Source organism: Patiria miniata, unplaced genomic scaffold, assembly GCF_015706575.1.
Source record: "Patiria miniata isolate m_02_andy unplaced genomic scaffold, ASM1570657v1 HiC_scaffold_15, whole genome shotgun sequence".
NCBI lineage: Eukaryota > Metazoa > Echinodermata > Asteroidea > Valvatida > Asterinidae > Patiria > Patiria miniata.
In genome coordinates, this window is record NW_024037053.1 from 714,154 (window position 1) to 730,856 (window position 16,703).

Consider the following 16,703-nt stretch of genomic DNA (forward strand, 5'->3'; position numbering starts at 1 on the left):
ACCAATTTAAAGTCAATTTACATACTTTATAGTTCTTTACTTTAATGTTATAGCTTGTAAAAATGAAGAGCAATATGCTTTCAAACATATGATTTTTGTCTTTGTATACCAAAAAGATATTTTGACTGTGCCCAGATCAAATTTATTTTGATCAAATAAACCACAGAGGGAAACGTGAATGGAATCTCTTCCGATTAACATTGTACATGTAGGTTAAGCATACAAATTAACTGGAATGGGATATGAATCTAAGACGTCTTTAACTACCAACTGAGCTGTCCAGCCTTTTTTTGACAGTTTCCAAATTTGTCAACGACTTTGCTTATTGAAGCCCAAGTCTGTTCTAGAAAACTCTGAGGGTTTTTTTTTTGAGGAAAAGTAATTACTTAAGTACTTACTTGAGAATGCAAAATCTAAATAGAGGATAAGTCTTCAACAGAACTTGGAGAAATTATCCCAATGTTAGACGTTTAGACCAAGGTGGGGTAAATTCCACCATTGGTGACGCCATCTCACCTCCTCATCCGCATCTCCCACCATACCACACCAAAAAAGGTACAGAATACTTCACTTTTTTCCCGAAGAAAGCTTGTCTGCATCTTCTACAACCGTTCATCCTCACTATGGCAAAGAAATAGGTGCAATAATAATTTGTATTTTGTTTGAGAAACATTTGATCCAAAAGGACCTCATTTCTAGTGGTTGGTGCTCATTGTTGTATTTACTTTAGGTGAGCAAGATGCTACTATGTTGGGTTCTCGTAGCACGCCAACCAACATCAACGTGGTGCACCAGACGGGCATCGACAGAGGCAAAGGCCACAGCTTACAGAAGAGAACAAAGGGTAGGTAAAAGTTTGCTCATTGGCTTTATACTGCCATGTACTGACACAACAACGAATCACCAAAGAAAAGAGCATTCACGACAGCAAAATACCCAAATTTCCGGCAACTTTTGGTGCTGAAATAGCCGTAACATAGAGGTTTTTTGTCTGAAATTACCACACTTTTGCTCACGAATATGGAAATTCGCATTGGCATAAAAGCCAAAAAGGCTCCAAAATACCCTTGAAAATGGCAAAACGAAAATTAAAGATAAAGTTTAATGAGACACTAAGGTGCATTTTTAACGGTTGCATTATAAAAATGACATTGCACATGTCCTTCAACAGTTTTTCTTAAAATCTAAAACTTAAAATCTTGTTTAAAAACTGTAATTGTGTTGTCCAAACAAAGTTTTGGAAGACACTAACCAGTCCTGAATTCTGTGTTACCCTAGAGACGTATGAAAATTCTTGGAGAAAAATGTATAACTTCTACATGCTTTCATGGATTTTGATGAAACTTGTATGCGGTGACCCTTTGGTGGAAGACACAATTCCTCATCGAACCCACTGCATTATTATCCACCACTTTTGGGTCGGGTGCCTGGGTGTACGTCCCAGCCCAAATTTACACTACGCTCTCCACAGCAAATTCAAAGATAACATTCCTTTAAATGTCTTCCTCACTTTAATACACGTAGGTGTCGCAAACCATGATGTGTCCAACCGAAGCACGCCTCAACTGCTCGGCATCAAGCAGCCAGCCAGCAAGCGCCAGCAGCCGACATATCCCGTCTACCAGCGCAAGAACATGCTGTCGGTGTCCGGCTTTGGAGTCACAAGGAACCAGAGGATCGGCTATCGCAAGATGTGATTGGCCAATAACGCCTCAATACCAGAGACCAACTTCATAGAAACAAGTATTGAAAACTGCATGGTTACCAGCTCAAATTTGCCAATACCCAGTGTGCCATAAACCGTGTGTGCCAGAACAGGCTAATTTTTTAGTTACACTGATTGGACAATTCCTGCCTGACAAGATCAACATTGTAATTTGTGATTGGATGTCAAACCTACCAAATCAATGCCATTTCAAGCTCTATTTCCATGTCGGTCTTAAAGGCTGCATTTGTGTGACTGGGGGCATAAATGCCACAATGAATAGCGCCACCTATTGTCTGATAGTGTCCAGTCTTGTGCGCTTTTCAACAGCGCCCCAGATGGTGGCTTTCAGTTTGGTGTGTGATTGGGTGAAAATTCCCGGTTACCTTCCTGCACGGAGTGGTCTGTCGGCAATTTTGTCTTGTCGCACACCTCATTCAATTTGGTCTGGCGACAACCGTCACCAAAATGCAACACAACACTGTCAAAAAGCACATTGGCTGGTTAACCAGTCACATTTCTATGAAGTTGGTCTGCCATCGTTTGAGATTTGCCAGCAGTAAATACTGAAATTTTGTTTGTAAATTTGAATTTGTTTTCTTATCATAGAGCGCAGTTGTAAATAACGTTCTAAAGATGAGTACTTCTTGACCGAGATAAAGGAAAAACTATAGGAAGTTTGTGGTTTTTCAGTTCTGAAGAGAAAACCTTATCTGGAATTGGTTTTTTTTTTCGCAAAGTACCTTGTGAAAGATGCCTTTGAAAATAGCATTGAAAGCAAGGGCATCAACATCCTCCTTGAAAAAAAAATGGAAAAAACCTCCTCAATACCTCAGCCTTAGATTCTAATTTAACTTTGTTAAAGGTAATATACATTTGCAAACGTCAAACAACAAAACTACCAAATTATTACAAAATACCTTACTTGACTGTAAGTGAATAATAGTCTCAATCATCTTGTGAAATCATGGCACCTGGTGTGCTGTCACCTTCAAGAAAAGTGGAACGTTTGTATAAATTCCAACGATGGTTGGCCGACCATTGTTGGAAATGACTTTTTTCCATCAAATATTGCCTTCAGGTCATCAAATTTAGTTAGTCCACATTTTGTTTCACATCCGTGTTAAGGTGCAAGCCAGCTAGTCTGGTTCCCTGGCTTGACAAGAATCCCCGATTTCGTCTGAAGTAGCCAGAGAACCAGACTACAAGAACAGCATTTTTCCCTTGTTTTTTTCCAGCATCTATGAACACAAAACTTTAAACAGGTCAGTGCAGTAATATTTGCTATAAAATACTAACCCCCCAAATCCACCCATTTCTGAAAATTACAGCAAAAGCAAATTTGTATATTACCTTTAAGACAAATTTATTTCAAAAGACTTTTTTTCAGATAAACCGCAAAAAGACTTCTGCTAGAAACCAAGTAATTAATGACGCCTTTCAATTTATTCCCATTAAGTGTCAAGAAACTTCGTTACAAAGATCGTAATAGTGAGACCTGTTTTCTTTAGTGCTCTTTTCTACTGCCAAATTTTTAACATTTGTATCTGTTTTCATAATTGATATTTTGGTCAGGCAATACTATTTATTACTAGTCTGCAAGTGGGTGTCTTAATCCGATATTCCAGATGTCAATTTCAGTCATTTTGAAATCAGAGTGATAAATTTTGAGTGAGTCTTATTTAAAAGTAAACCAGTGTAAAACATACATTTGGTCCTATGGACTTTGTGCGCGAACAGGAGAGGGCGCTGTTTGACCGCTTTTGAGAACCCCAGAGGGAGGCACACAACGCGTGAACCATGAACGTATACTGTTTCACGGGCATAGGGTGCAAGTACACATATATGGTGCGAAGTACACACGACTGATTCTTTTCTAAATCTGTTCAACCCTGTCGTTCAACCCGCATGAGCAATGCGAGTCATTGGCAATACGTCTAAATGTGACTCCCAGTGGTCTCCCCCAACTCTCCCTTTGTAACCGTTGAGGGGGTACTTGTGCATGGAGTCTATACAGTGAACAGTAATGTTTAGAAGCTTTTCACTGTACAGTGATATATTGTTGATTCATAATTGTTAAATTTTTTATGATCTTCAGAAAATTCTGAAACGGGTACTTTCTTTCAAATAAATTTAATTTGTCTCATATACCTACAAAATCCGAACTGTTAAAATATGGATCAGGTGTGATTATACTGTTAAATTCATGAGATTTGTTGAGATATTTCGTCACAAAACTGCAGGTGGCATTTGCTCCGATATGCTAATTTTACTGATATTTAGTTGCTCACAATATGCTACAATCAGCCGAGCCAAAGTCTGCTCGGCCTACATATAGCCAAGCCACTAATGTGTTTAATCTGTATCTTCTCACATTAAGGGGTCAAAGGTCAGACCTCCCACATTATCCGCCCCATATCCGTGCCATCCCACCTGAACTTTAACCAAACCACACCATATGTGCCACAGTTTATCTCAACTGTTTTAGTTATTTATCATCTTGAAGTTGACGATAATGCAGCAGTTTTTCTCCAGTTTGCTGTAAACATCGAAAAAAAACTGAGAAAACACTGGATACCAAAAACTGTGTATCTCTATCAATGTATAACTAGGTTTTGTACCTAAATACACTGCTGAGTGTTCCATTCACGGTGTGTTATCTGTGTAGAACATCTCATGATGTTTATCTTAATGCCTTAATTTCTAAAGCATTTTTGCAGCTGTTTATTTTGTAAGTGTATCTATTTCTCAGCTAAACTGCCAAAAAAATTTGATCAACATTTTTTCCTTCAAATTTTTCTATTTGAAATAACAATGAACAATCAGCGTATATGTGAGTAAATACATGTATGTGGTGAATGTTTTGTACGCATAGCAATAATTATTACGATGATAATGATAAAATTTCTTTCGCGATCAATAATTGTTATACTATTATATTTTCTCAGCAATCGGAACAAATTGTTCTCGTTTACCAAATCAAGTGTACTTAGTGCCTTAATTCAACTGATGAAATGAAATTGAAATCATTTTTTTTTTAAAGACTTTTCATGAATAGTGTAAATATATGTAAATGATAGTTAATTTATTTATTAATTCATGATCATATGAAGTACATGTATTATTAGAATGTTTTGTGGTTGCAGGGTTTTGTAAAATCAAATTCAGTTGTCTACGAACAAATTTGTAAATATTTATAGAAACTTTTTTTTTTAAGTGAGTAAAGTGAGACTTTTTGTCGGTGATTATCATCTTAATGTGTTTAATTACCTACAACAAAAGCTCAGAATAGACCTTATTCACGGGGAGCCATTTTTGATCTTGTTCCCTGAATCTATTTTATGAATTGCAAACTATTGAATGGGATGGTGCCAGACTAATTTTCTGATTGGAGTGTATTGTGGCTTACGGGTGCACGCCTGCAATAAAATTCCCATAGACACTAGTGCTAAATGCCCATACATGTACTTCAAAATTCATTTAAAAATACTCAGAACTCTCACAGGTATTCAAGCTGAACAGAAAAATGATGATCAACATGTCATCTTTCATTTTCTTTTCAATTTTTGGTGGGTTGACCATTGACTTTTTTTGAGATATTCTCACCCAAAGAAGAACACGCCTAAAACGAATGATGTGTCCCAAACTGGAAAAGTAGCCATTTTGAAAAAGAATCCCTCCACAACATGGCTAAATAGCGCCACTTTCGGGCCCGATTGCATCCAAAAGTCCAGTGCCACATGTCTTCAATTCCCCAATTCCATGGCTCTCAGAACTCTCTAATATAGAATATTTTGAAGGTTTAACTTTTATTCATGAGCTCGGCGGACGGATTTTTGACCTATTCACAGGCGTGCACCCTCACAACATTTAGGTTAATCACATATTTTGAATTATTCATCAGAGCAGATTGGAATTAATTTGTTAATGATCTTTATAACATTGCATTCATTTTTACTAGCAAGTGCCAAAAATGAAGACTTTATCTCACTTTCAGTTTAAAATGGCCGCTTCGTGAATAAAGTCTATTAGAAAATGTTTTTCTCATTAAAGATTTGCCCAAAAATTTGCGTTTCTCCAACAAAACGCCCCTCTATGGCCAAGCATTTGCATGCATTTCCCCCAGACCGTTAGGTCAATATTAAATCATCTTTTTCGTAGTGCACTTAGTGCTAGACACTGCATTGGACGGGTATTAATTGTGAAAAGCACATTAGAAGTTCTGTCTTTTAATCGTCTCTCATATTTTCGAACAAATTTCAAATTGAGTTGCATTTTGGGCAAAGCCTTATATTTGTTATTTATTTTTTTGTTATTACTTGTTTTTATTGTAAAATAGTTATTGCTTTTTTTTTATTTGGGGGAGGGGTGTTGATTTTATTTCTCAGTGTGTAATCAGTGTTTCAATTTTTTGTTTCAGATAAACAATCTGAAATGAAAGTTGACCTTAATTTTGAGATCTATGCAGTAAGCAATAGTAACAATAGCAGTAGTGCCATTTCATTTTCTTTATTGGCAAGTCACGATTCCTAGCTATAAATTGGATATGATTCAGATGTTTGGGCGCAATATTTTTCAAGGTTTCTCTGCAGATAATTTGTCTTTCCCATAAATAAAAACTACATAGTAATAATGTACCTGCTTTTTATTGGATATTATGTAATTATTGAAGGTACATGTATTTATTGCGACTTGTTTTGGCCAGGTTCTTTGCGGAGTATAAGGTAACTTTTCTGGCGACAGTATTCGACTTCAAAATGAGTTATTTGGCGATCAAACTTTCCTCTTTCTAAAAGGGCAAGTAAATAAGGTCTTAATTGTATCAGGAAATTTCAGGATTCTTTCATCGAATTGTATAAGTGTTGGCTCCAAAAACCAAATTCGACTCGCATCTTGCTATAAAACCATATATAAAAAACGAGTTAGAAATGAAAGCTTTGGTAATCCTTTTTGAAATTATGGTCTTGTAATTCAAATATTGAATGATGGTCTTGTAATTCAATTATTGAATGTAATTCAATAAATTCAACTTGAAAGTATAAGGTTGTCTGAGCAATCATTAAAAGTGAGCCTTTCCTTGCAATGTTCCCTTGGGAAATCTTTTGTGTCGTAGTACGCACTACGACTTTTTACGCACTGACGATTGGAGCGAACGTATCACGTCATCACCGTAAAAAGGAACTTCACATTTCCACTGAAACCGAGGGTCCAAGTGGTGTCATTAATTTTGTTGGGAGGGTTATCACTACAGAGCCTCGGTTCCGATGCTAATTTGAAATTCGACTGTACAGTGGGTGAGTTCGTTTAGCTCACCCGGTTCGACACGGGTCATCCATGTGCCGTTCGATTAGCTCTGACGTCATTCTCGTGGCTAACCCGGGTCGGTCACCACCCACAGACCCTGCTCGTGGAGCAGAGTCACTGGTGAAAAGTACGTCACGCATGCGTCGTTCATTCCCTAGAAACGGACAAAATGGCGGCCGGACGGCGGAAATCTTAAGTGGACTTCAAAATTGGAAGTATAAACTTTAAAGGTAATCATTTATTGAATTCATTGACTTTTGGAGCTATAATTATTCCAGCCAATCTTTTTTTAGCTTTGCAATTGACTTGAAAAGCAGTAAATCTCAAACTAAAACCCAAATCCGAAACGGGCGTTTTTGTCAGTGACATGGGCCGGCTACAGCTGTTGCTGCGGGCTCGCGTCACGTGAGGATCGTGATGGCTCGCAGTTTAGCGTTCGATTAGGCTGTCGTGGCTAACCCGTCCGCCTTCACCCGTGTCATCCCGGGTGAGCTAAACGAACGAACCCGTTATGTCCCCCAAAAAAGTGTCCGTCTGACTGTTTTTAAAATAACTACAAAACCATGTGGTCAATTTTGAATTATTTTTTTATTGTGCAGATACTCTCAACCCCTGTGAGTTTCATGTAATTTCAGTCACGCATCACTGCACAATTGCCAATTGAGCACAACATTTTTTTGACACTGTGACCATGCTGTGTAAAATCCTGCATGTTGTGAAAAAAGGCTGTATATGGTTTGGGATTGGAATCATTTTGCTCTCGAGTATAGCTAGGCAAATGATTCCAATCCCAACTGCAGCCCTTTTCACAACATGGAAGATTTTACACAGCTTTACACGCAGTACTGAATTTGAAAAAGTCAAAGAACTTGGTCACAGTGTCCAAAAATGTTGTGCGCAATTGACAATTGTCCAGTGATGCGTGACTGAAATTAAATGAAACCCGTATAGGTTGAGGCCGCTTAGGAATATCTGCAAAACCAAACATTTTCAAAATTGACCTCCTGATTGTGCAGTTGTTTCAAAAATAGTAAGACGGACACTTTTGGGGGGACATACTATAGATCGTTTCGCAGTGCGGCCATCTTTGATCATGCGTGTTTATTTTTCAACAAGGATGTGCATGTCGGGTATAGGCCCTGCGCTTCCATGAACTAACAAAACATTCCTCAAAAGATGGCTTCTTAATGCAATCAATCTATATGAAGACACGCTTGGTCTTACACAAGTACCTGATGCCACATATTGTGAGGGGGGCAACAAAGCAACAAACACTGATTATATCGGTGTCCAAATTGAAATGATTTAATGGATAGTACAACTTAAGCAAAACGGGGAAACTCCTGTTTTAGTTGAACTCTTCAGTTCTTCGCTTTGTCGGAATTGGCCTTTATAATGGACAAAATGGAGGAAGACCAGAATTAATAAACATATTGCATTTTATTTTTGTACATCTTACATATCAGCACTGGGTAATAATTCTCGCTTTTTGCCACAATGAACAAAGTACTAAGTTATTGTGGCTACTCTTGAAAACATATTTTAATAGGTTTGACCTCAAGAATTTGTAATTCTTCCTAGTGAGAGGATAAGCATTTTTTTATCACAAAAAATAGGTATACAAAATTAAACCATGCATACATGTACTTTCGTTTTGAATTTTCAACACGTGCGTTTTTTTACGGTCGATTTTGAAATTTGCAAATATGTAGGTAAAGGGTAGCTCAAGTTATAATTATATGAATGGTTTTCAAAAGGAAATCGATAAGTCTTGTGCTACTAAGTCAATTCTTGTCATGTAACTAATGTGAAACGTCATGCATTTCAACACTTTTCTCGATGTTTCATGACATAGGTAAAGATGTACATCTGTTTGCTCACTTGCTGGACTTTATTGAATGAATACCTTTCATTCACAAATTTATATCTATGAATACAACTATTGGAGATTTAATATATTTCAGCCAACATCGTCAAAAATGAGTATACATACAGCTTCATCCTAAATCTACCTGAAACGATCAATGAATTTTAGGTTCTTATGTTAAAAAAGAAAGGGAAAACAACAACAAAAGTTCGGCAGAAATTCGAGCAAGACGATTGGTTTAGCGATCGCGTGACGTCACGTTGGTCAAACAGCGGATACTCCACATTGTATTTCACTGTGTTAATTTAAAGGTAAACCAACAAGAAAAGAGGGGGAAAAGAACAAACGACGCTTCCTTTTTTTCAAGAAAAAGCTCAGAACTTGTCTTTGAAAACATTACTAGTCAGAATACACTTCTTAGGAATTAAGTACGTACCAAATTGAATGAAAAAAGGGTGTTCTTTTTTAAAGTATTTTCTTTATATAGAGTAACATATAATATTTGATATCTATTGTGTATGTACATTGGTTGGCGTCGAGAGAATTTGAGAAGTTTGGAAAAATTGATCGACATATGACCATACTTAATTGATATATTTACATTGTATTTTCTAGTACCAAATACCTCTCATAGAGAATCTTGGTCCTATAATTATAGAATTATTTTTCGCGCATTTTGTCGGCAATTTTATTATGAAATATTCTGCCACCATGGCATATTATATCTCATTTTAGTCATAGTTAGCCATCTTGTTTGTACACAATGTATATCGATACAGACGATAAATCCAATGTGAAGCTATTTTTAAAAAGACCATTGGTCTTTGTGTACAGGGTGAGTAAAAAAAAAAACCAAAACCAAATTGCAGAACCAATTTTTGAATGAAGTTTTACCTGTAGCACTTTTGAAATCCAGGATATGAAAGCCCAATCAATGAGCTTTATATTAATACAATCAAATCAACAATGTACTTTTCAAGTAACGAAATTATGAGCACAAACACCGTTTTAAAGTTCTGTTCACGGATCACAAAAAAGGTAATTGTTCTTTCAGCAAAAAGAAAACAATTCACATGCATCCCTATGAGAATGAACACTTACTTTTTTTGTGATCCGCGGACAGAAGTTTAAAACGGCGTTTGTGTTCCGTTCCGGAACTTGAAAAGCACATGGGTGATTTGAATGATTCTTGTACTAAAAGAAAGCTTAATGTCTGGGCTTTCATATCCGAGATTTTGAAAGTGCTACAAGCAAAATTTCATTCAAAAATTGTTCCTGCCATTTGGGTTTCGTTTTTTTGCACTCACCCTGTATTTTACTCAGTCCATGCAGTTACAGATGTAGAATATTTTGCACCAGGTGATATGTGACAAATAGTCCAATAGCAGGCCTGTCCAAAAAGTTGTGAAGCGTCACTTTGTTGAAATCCCGCCGACATGTCATATTCGTATTTAGAATCAACGTGATGGTTGCTTGTAATAGTCTGGTACCACTACCAGCTACTGAGTATCAGTACTGATCAAGCTTAATTTACTGGGCACCCAAGTAAACGCGATTTTACAGGTGTGTGTCTGTCATGACTCCCGGGTTATTCATGGCGTGCCTTCGTCGAGAAATGGCATCAGTCAGTTTCCTCCTCGGGCCCAGAGGCAGGCCGAGCTTCATAAAGTCATCATCACTCAGCAGCATGAGCGCCGTGAGATCGATCTCTTCTCCGGTGAACACCGGCAGGTAATCAAGGAGATTGTGTGTCGCAAGGAAGAACTCTAGATCGCTGGTCCCCGGCCGGACATCCTCGTCGTCATCGTCGTCTAGAACGTCTGGATTCCAGTCCAGGCCGTTGGAGTTCTGATCAGTTGACGATTGTTTACGATCCTCCTCGGGCTTGGACACGTGTATTTGGGGGACCTTGGGATCGCTGTTGGTTGTCCTGTAGTCGTGCTCGATGTCCAGGTTGTTGAGTAGGTCTTCCTCCAATGTATCGACTCCATCTCCGGGCTTTCTCGGCGGTAAGCTCTGTATCATAGAACCGGCAAACGCGGGCTGCCAGAAGCTCTGCTCTCTAATGTCGGGCCGCCTGTCCTTGTCCTCGTCACCGCTGTCGTTGTCATTTCCGCCCTCACTAATGCTGGACCTGGAGCCAGCCGTTGATCCGCTGCGGTTGTCCTCGGAGTAGCTGGTACCGGGCATCAGTGACGATTGAGACCGCCCCCTTTTGTTGGCAGCCCCGTTGGAGGATGTGATCTCGGAGAACAGCGCCCCGGTGCTGTGTCTGTGGGAATGCTCATGTGCCCTACCGACCACCGGGCTGGAGCCTACACTCCTGCCTCCAGCTTTCTTCTTGTACAGGCCGCCCTGCTTGGCCGATTCTTTCTTCTCCTCTTTCTTTAGCCACTTGGTGTGCTCGGCCTGCATCTTGCGCAGCTTCTTGACTCGCTTGTCTGCTTCCACCAGGGCCTTCTCCTTCAGCTTCTTGACCTCTTTGGGGCTTTTGGCCGACTGTTCAGCTGCCACCTCGTCCAGGAAAGCCAGGCAGGCTTTGTGGTTGTTCTCGGCAGCCAGGTCCTTGGCCGTGCGGTAGTCGTTGGTCAGGGACCAGACGTTGCAGCCGAAGGACACCAGGAAAGTCACAGTGTTGACGTGGCCGGAGAGGGCGGCGTAGTGGAGTGCCGTGTGGCCCTGGATGTCACACAGGTCTGGGTTGCCTCTGCAGTCAAGAAAAGGGCAGTCAACAAATACGTGTGAGTTGAGAAGAAACTCCTCAACAGTGACTCTAGTCATCATTGATGTGCCCTACAATAAACATCAAGGGGTACTTGTGTTCGAGCGTGTTAACACGAGTATACTCCTAAGCGCACGAACAACAGGGGTACGACCAGCGGGTTAGCACGGGTCAAAAATTGACACTTTTCTGGGTCAATAATTTTTATATGACACTTTGGCCATGGTTTGGCCGGGTTAAAAATGACCAGGGAAATGATCCAGAAATGTGTCATTTTGACTCGGGAGACTACCCAGATTCATGCTGAGTATACTCTCGGTCAGACCGGGAAATATACTCTTGCACCGAGAGCCTAATGCGCACGCAACATTTTCCTGCACTAGGGTAGCAAGAGTAACACGCTCGAACGCACCCGGGTTTTTTTACCTAATACTTTTATAGGGTTACAGTTGACTCCTTCTCCCGGGTCAAAATGACATCTCAGGATCATTTCCGGGTCATTTTAACCCGGAAACCATGGCCTAAGTGCCATATATTGACCCAGAAAAGTGTCAATCTTGACCCCGAAAAAAATGTCATTTTGACCTTGGAACGTACGTAATAATTCTGGGTTGAGCAGGGACTGACTTGTGGTTCTGATCTGATAACCAAAGATTATATTCCCCGGACTGAGGTAGTGGGATCAAAATGGTGTATCCGCAAACCTCTCTGCAAAGTTCGCTTTATATCAAGTTTCTGAAAATTTCACCTACCCATCAATGTTCGAAGAGTAAACTTCACTTGTTTCACATCACAGCGCATTTTACTGAGGTATAAGTGAGCCTTTTAACATATATCGACATTCACCGTGATTTGAGCAATGCTGTATCCCCATAGACGGATGGGGTGGGTGGTATGTAGGGGTGGGGAGGGGGAAAACTCGGATAGTACGTTGGTGATTCCACGGAGCTATACAAAAAGCTCCATGGTGCTAAGTGGGTTATACTCCGTTCCATGCCTGGAATGTGCCCGGACCGAGTGCCATAATTCCTTCAATCATCGGACTATAAAAGATTATTTGGGGGGGGGGGGAACCCTGGTTGACCATGATTATTTCACTGTGTGGGTAGACTCAGTAGACTTCTTATATATTGATTTTGAAGAGGATTATTAAGCCGTTATCGTTATGATAGTTAATATGTCACTTGTCTATGGTGCGAGTTGATATGATAAGGTGGATTTACTTATCTGCTGCATGATGCAATTAATAGTTGGCAAAGTGTCTTTTAAAATGAAGATAATGAAATCTACTTTTGCGCAACAGCTTCACATGCCCTGCTACATTAATTAGACAACCCTGGCTCTATCTATTGACATAAATTTGACGAATTTGTCTAGCGGTGGAGCACAGGCCTCATGATCGTAAGTTTATTGTGGGTTCAAGCCTCGGCGTGGCCAACCGTGTTGTTCCCCTGAGCAAGGCGCTTTACCTCAAGTCCTCTTAACCCAGGTGTAAAATGAGTGCTGGCATTAATCAATGCTGGGAAGGTAACAGACTCGCTGTGGAGGAGGTGTGGCGATCCCCCCATAGCGGCATATAAGTCGGCCCAATCGCTAACGAAAGAGATGGGCACTCCGTTCCTGTGAACACAGGTTCGTCCCCTTTACTTCTACTGTAAATAAAACACTACTGAGCACCTCTCGCTCAAAATATCGACTCAGTAACAAGGGCGGATCCAGAACACAATTTTGGGGGGGGCCAAAAAAAATTTTGGTCCCCCAAAAAAGTGGGTCAAAAAAATTACGGCGTGGGGTTCGGGGCCCGCTTAAGGGGCCCGAAATTTTTTTGGATTCTAGATGCTCTGTGGTGCGATCTGAGGCAATTTCTGACCACTTTAACCAATGTTTTTTTGAGGAAAAGATGGTGGTGTACTCATTGCCTGCCTTTATTGCGATGTCACATAAAAAAAAAAGTTGGTTTCGTTTTTTTTTTTGGGGGGGGCATGGCCCCCTTTGGCCCCCCCCCCCTGGATCCGCCCTTGCTTAGTAATCAGTACAGAAATTCCTTAGCAACATTCTCTTTATTTTGCCCAAAACAGTGGAAATGTGTACGAAATTATGCAATTAGGACAAATTGATTCCGAAATAAGTTGCGCTTTAATTAGACACGTGTAACTTGCACGTTTTTACAAAAGTGAAACTTTTTTTTCGGTATCGTTTGTCGTAAATTGCTTAATTTCGTACGCAGTGTCACTGTTTTGGGCCAAATAAACAGTATGGCTGGATTGCTAAGGAATTTCTGTACTGATTAGTCGTTATTTGAGCGAGATTTGCGCAGTAATTTTTTCAGTTGGACAAAAAAGTAATACTAATAGGGGGACTTTTTTTGGGGTTGAGTGAAAATAGGCATAGAATCTGAAGATGATGCCGTGTATAGGCCTACCTCACAATGTTATAACACCCCGATCATATCCATATTCTTCAAACCTCCTCTTATTTCGATTTCAGATTCAGACTCTAAATAATAGCTTTATCATATAATGAGGTGTTACAGTGACCCTTACGCTCTGCGACTCAATTTTCTTGGATATCAGGGATGTCAAATACCGTAGCAATACCAAACCAAAGTTTAGAAGTTTCGGTTCGATTATTAAATGCTTACAAAATAGTTTCAGGGGAAAATAAATGAGAAAATAATGACCTTTCCCTATCAGCACAAATCTGGCGAACAGAAACCTAAAAATGCTGGTACATGTAGGTCTCTCCTATCCGGTACTTGACATAATCCTACCGGTAACTATCTTAATCTAACACAGAATTTGCGGGGTTTGTTGACACATGGTGCATGCAATTATTATAGGGATCGAGAGGTGTGACTTGTTGAACTTCGTTCCCAAGTTCAATAGCTGCCAGTCCGGCTAAGAATAAACACAATAGATCATGTGACATCCATACCCGGTTAAAAAAATGTTAGTGGATGTTTTACCTTGACATTGTCAACCAGAAGTGCACTGTGTGGACTGTTGATGGAGTTTTAATGAGCAAATAAAAATACTTTTAGGCAGACCAGCAGATATTCCAAAAGATGGAATTAAGGGATTTTCCAAACAACGAAAATCCAGGCCTGCGTATAATGACTTTAGCACCAGGCCGGATTTCGGATCTTGGTTCGTTTCATAATGTGACTAATGACAAGTCTTTTTATCTGCGTTAAAAATAAAATGTTAGGATTGAAATTTTAAATTTCGCAATATATGCTGGTTGAAATTAAATCGGCTCATGAGGGAAATCAGATTAAATGCGGCTTTTAACTTCAGTACCAAAGATCGCAGATTATGTCAATCAATCTGATAACACTTTGAGAATACGCAACATTTGAAAACTTATCAGACGATAGCACCGATGGCTGGTAATGTTTGATTACCGGAGACCATAGTTGAGAAAAGAACCTGCTGAATTGATAACCATCATCACTCCACCTCTTGACTAAAACTGGGGCGAAGAAATTGACGGTTTTTTAAGTCCGCTCAATTTCAGGGAAATTATGTGAAATTTAATAAAAAATATGTAAAAGAATAGGAATTTTCCTGAAAATAGCAAACGTTTTGGAAAATGTTCTAGACTAACGTGGAACATCTCGGAAAATCATGTTGTTGACTCACACTGGAACAAGTTTGCTTTGTGACAACCTAAACTCAGTCAACGTCGTTCGCCGGGGAGGGGGGGGGGGGGGGGTAGTCCCTCCTCCATGCAGGACCGGGCCTGATCATAGTCATAATTATAGTGTTCCTCTGAAAAGTGACGATTTTAGCCTATGACGATATCGATTGGACCATTTCATAAAGACTTCTTCAAGTCATAGTCAATGTGACAATGCGCATGGAGCAACGTGCACACCACTAATTGGGATATACAATCATGCGCCCTCAACCGAACTTGCTTCTTTGCCCTCAGTTATGTTACTTCATTGTTATCTGTATATCCGGGTTATAATATAGTCCATCCTCTGATGGCCAATCTTTACAAGATATTCGATAGCCATACTGTCCTTGCACAAATCGCAATGTGACACACAACTTGACTATATTGAGCTGATAATTATCCTAATATTACCGTACACCTTACTGCAGCAAATATCGCCGCCTCTTTTCTAGCATCTCGACTAGGCCAGGGAACTGGGGGTTGGCCTAACAGGCATGTAGTCGGGGAAGGGCGTGGTCGAAAACCCAACCCAAAAAGCTGTCCAATTAATCCTAATAACTGTCAAATCTCAATGACCGTGTGTCAAAATAATATATTTTTTTAAAAAGTCACTTGCAACAACTTTAAATTGCCCATGCTACTCGTCAGAGTTGACCCATGGTTTCATTTCACCGAATACTTCTCATGTAAAATATGACACCTTTTGGGGTTAAAATGACACTTTTTCCATGGTTTTCCAGTCAAAAGGATCCTTGAAATGATCCAGAGAATCCTCAAATATCTTGGACCTCGAAAAGTCAAAAAGCGGGACGCAGAATTTGACACCAAAATATATCATCGACCCTTTTTCTAAACATACCCGGTTAATTTTTTAGGTTAACGATTATTAAAAAGTGGTTGGATTGCTTCAAATACGTACCCTCTGGACACGAGCAGACGTAACGCATCTGTGTTGCCTTCGTAGGCCGCCCATACCGTGGGCGTACGGCCCGTATCGTCTGGCTTGTTGGCATCGCGTCGAGTCGCGTCTCGCAGTAAATCCAAATGGCCCTCCCGAGCTGCTTCGTGAAAACGATTCATCCTGAAAATTTCTTCCTATTCCGTCCTTAATCCTTTACCTGCAGATCATCTCCCATAAAAACGCAGTACTGAGCTCACAAAGTAAGGGAAAATATGGCGCGAATTTATACTGTTCGGGAATTTTTGTGAGCATGCACTCATTGCCATGCCGTGAGTGCGCATAATACGTCTGTGTCTTTGGGCGGTGAAATAATATCGGGTACTCGAATTATTCATTGTAATTTCGGCGGACTTTGGAACCGGATAATGAACGGATAACAAACATACGGTACACAAAGGTTACGGGCGGTGTAAGGTTAGTGTAATCATAGACGAAATGACACTGACGAATGACTGCAAACTTG

The 16,703-nt window shown here is 39.9% G+C and overlaps 2 protein-coding genes across 2 annotated transcripts in view; one reads left to right on the forward strand and one right to left on the reverse strand.

The window, feature by feature from the left end:
- LOC119722316 (kinesin-like protein KIF19) overlaps nucleotides 1–2,207 on the forward strand; it is a 50,883-nt gene extending 48,676 nt beyond the window's left edge. The window contains exons 19-20 of the mRNA XM_038192364.1: nucleotides 731–844; nucleotides 1,525–2,207. Coding sequence (XP_038048292.1) covers nucleotides 731–844; nucleotides 1,525–1,697 — 287 coding nt within the window. The 3' untranslated portion in view covers nucleotides 1,698–2,207. The remainder of the gene's footprint in view (nucleotides 1–730; nucleotides 845–1,524) is intronic.
- A 7,933-nt stretch (nucleotides 2,208–10,140) lies between these two features.
- On the reverse strand, nucleotides 10,141–16,535 carry LOC119722317 (Usher syndrome type-1G protein homolog). Its single transcript, XM_038192366.1, has 2 exons — nucleotides 16,199–16,535; nucleotides 10,141–11,583 (listed from the first exon to the last, which is right to left on the reverse strand). The coding sequence occupies exons 1-2, from the start codon at nucleotides 16,357–16,359 to the stop codon at nucleotides 10,434–10,436; spliced, it is 1,311 nt and encodes a 436-aa protein (XP_038048294.1). The 5' UTR covers nucleotides 16,360–16,535; the 3' UTR covers nucleotides 10,141–10,433.
- Between the last annotated feature and the right edge of the window lie 168 nt (nucleotides 16,536–16,703).

What these genes read in the sequence shown, in the direction of transcription:
- LOC119722317 (XM_038192366.1), bottom strand. Translation starts at nt 16,359, where the DNA reads ATGAATCGTTTTCACGAAGCAGCTCGGGAGGGCCATTTGGATTTACTG. An exon ending in CGTCTGCTCGTGTCCAGAGG is followed by an intron (nt 11,584 to 16,198) that starts GTACGTATTTGA and finishes TCTTGACTGCAG; the next exon opens with AGGCAACCCAGACCTGTGTG.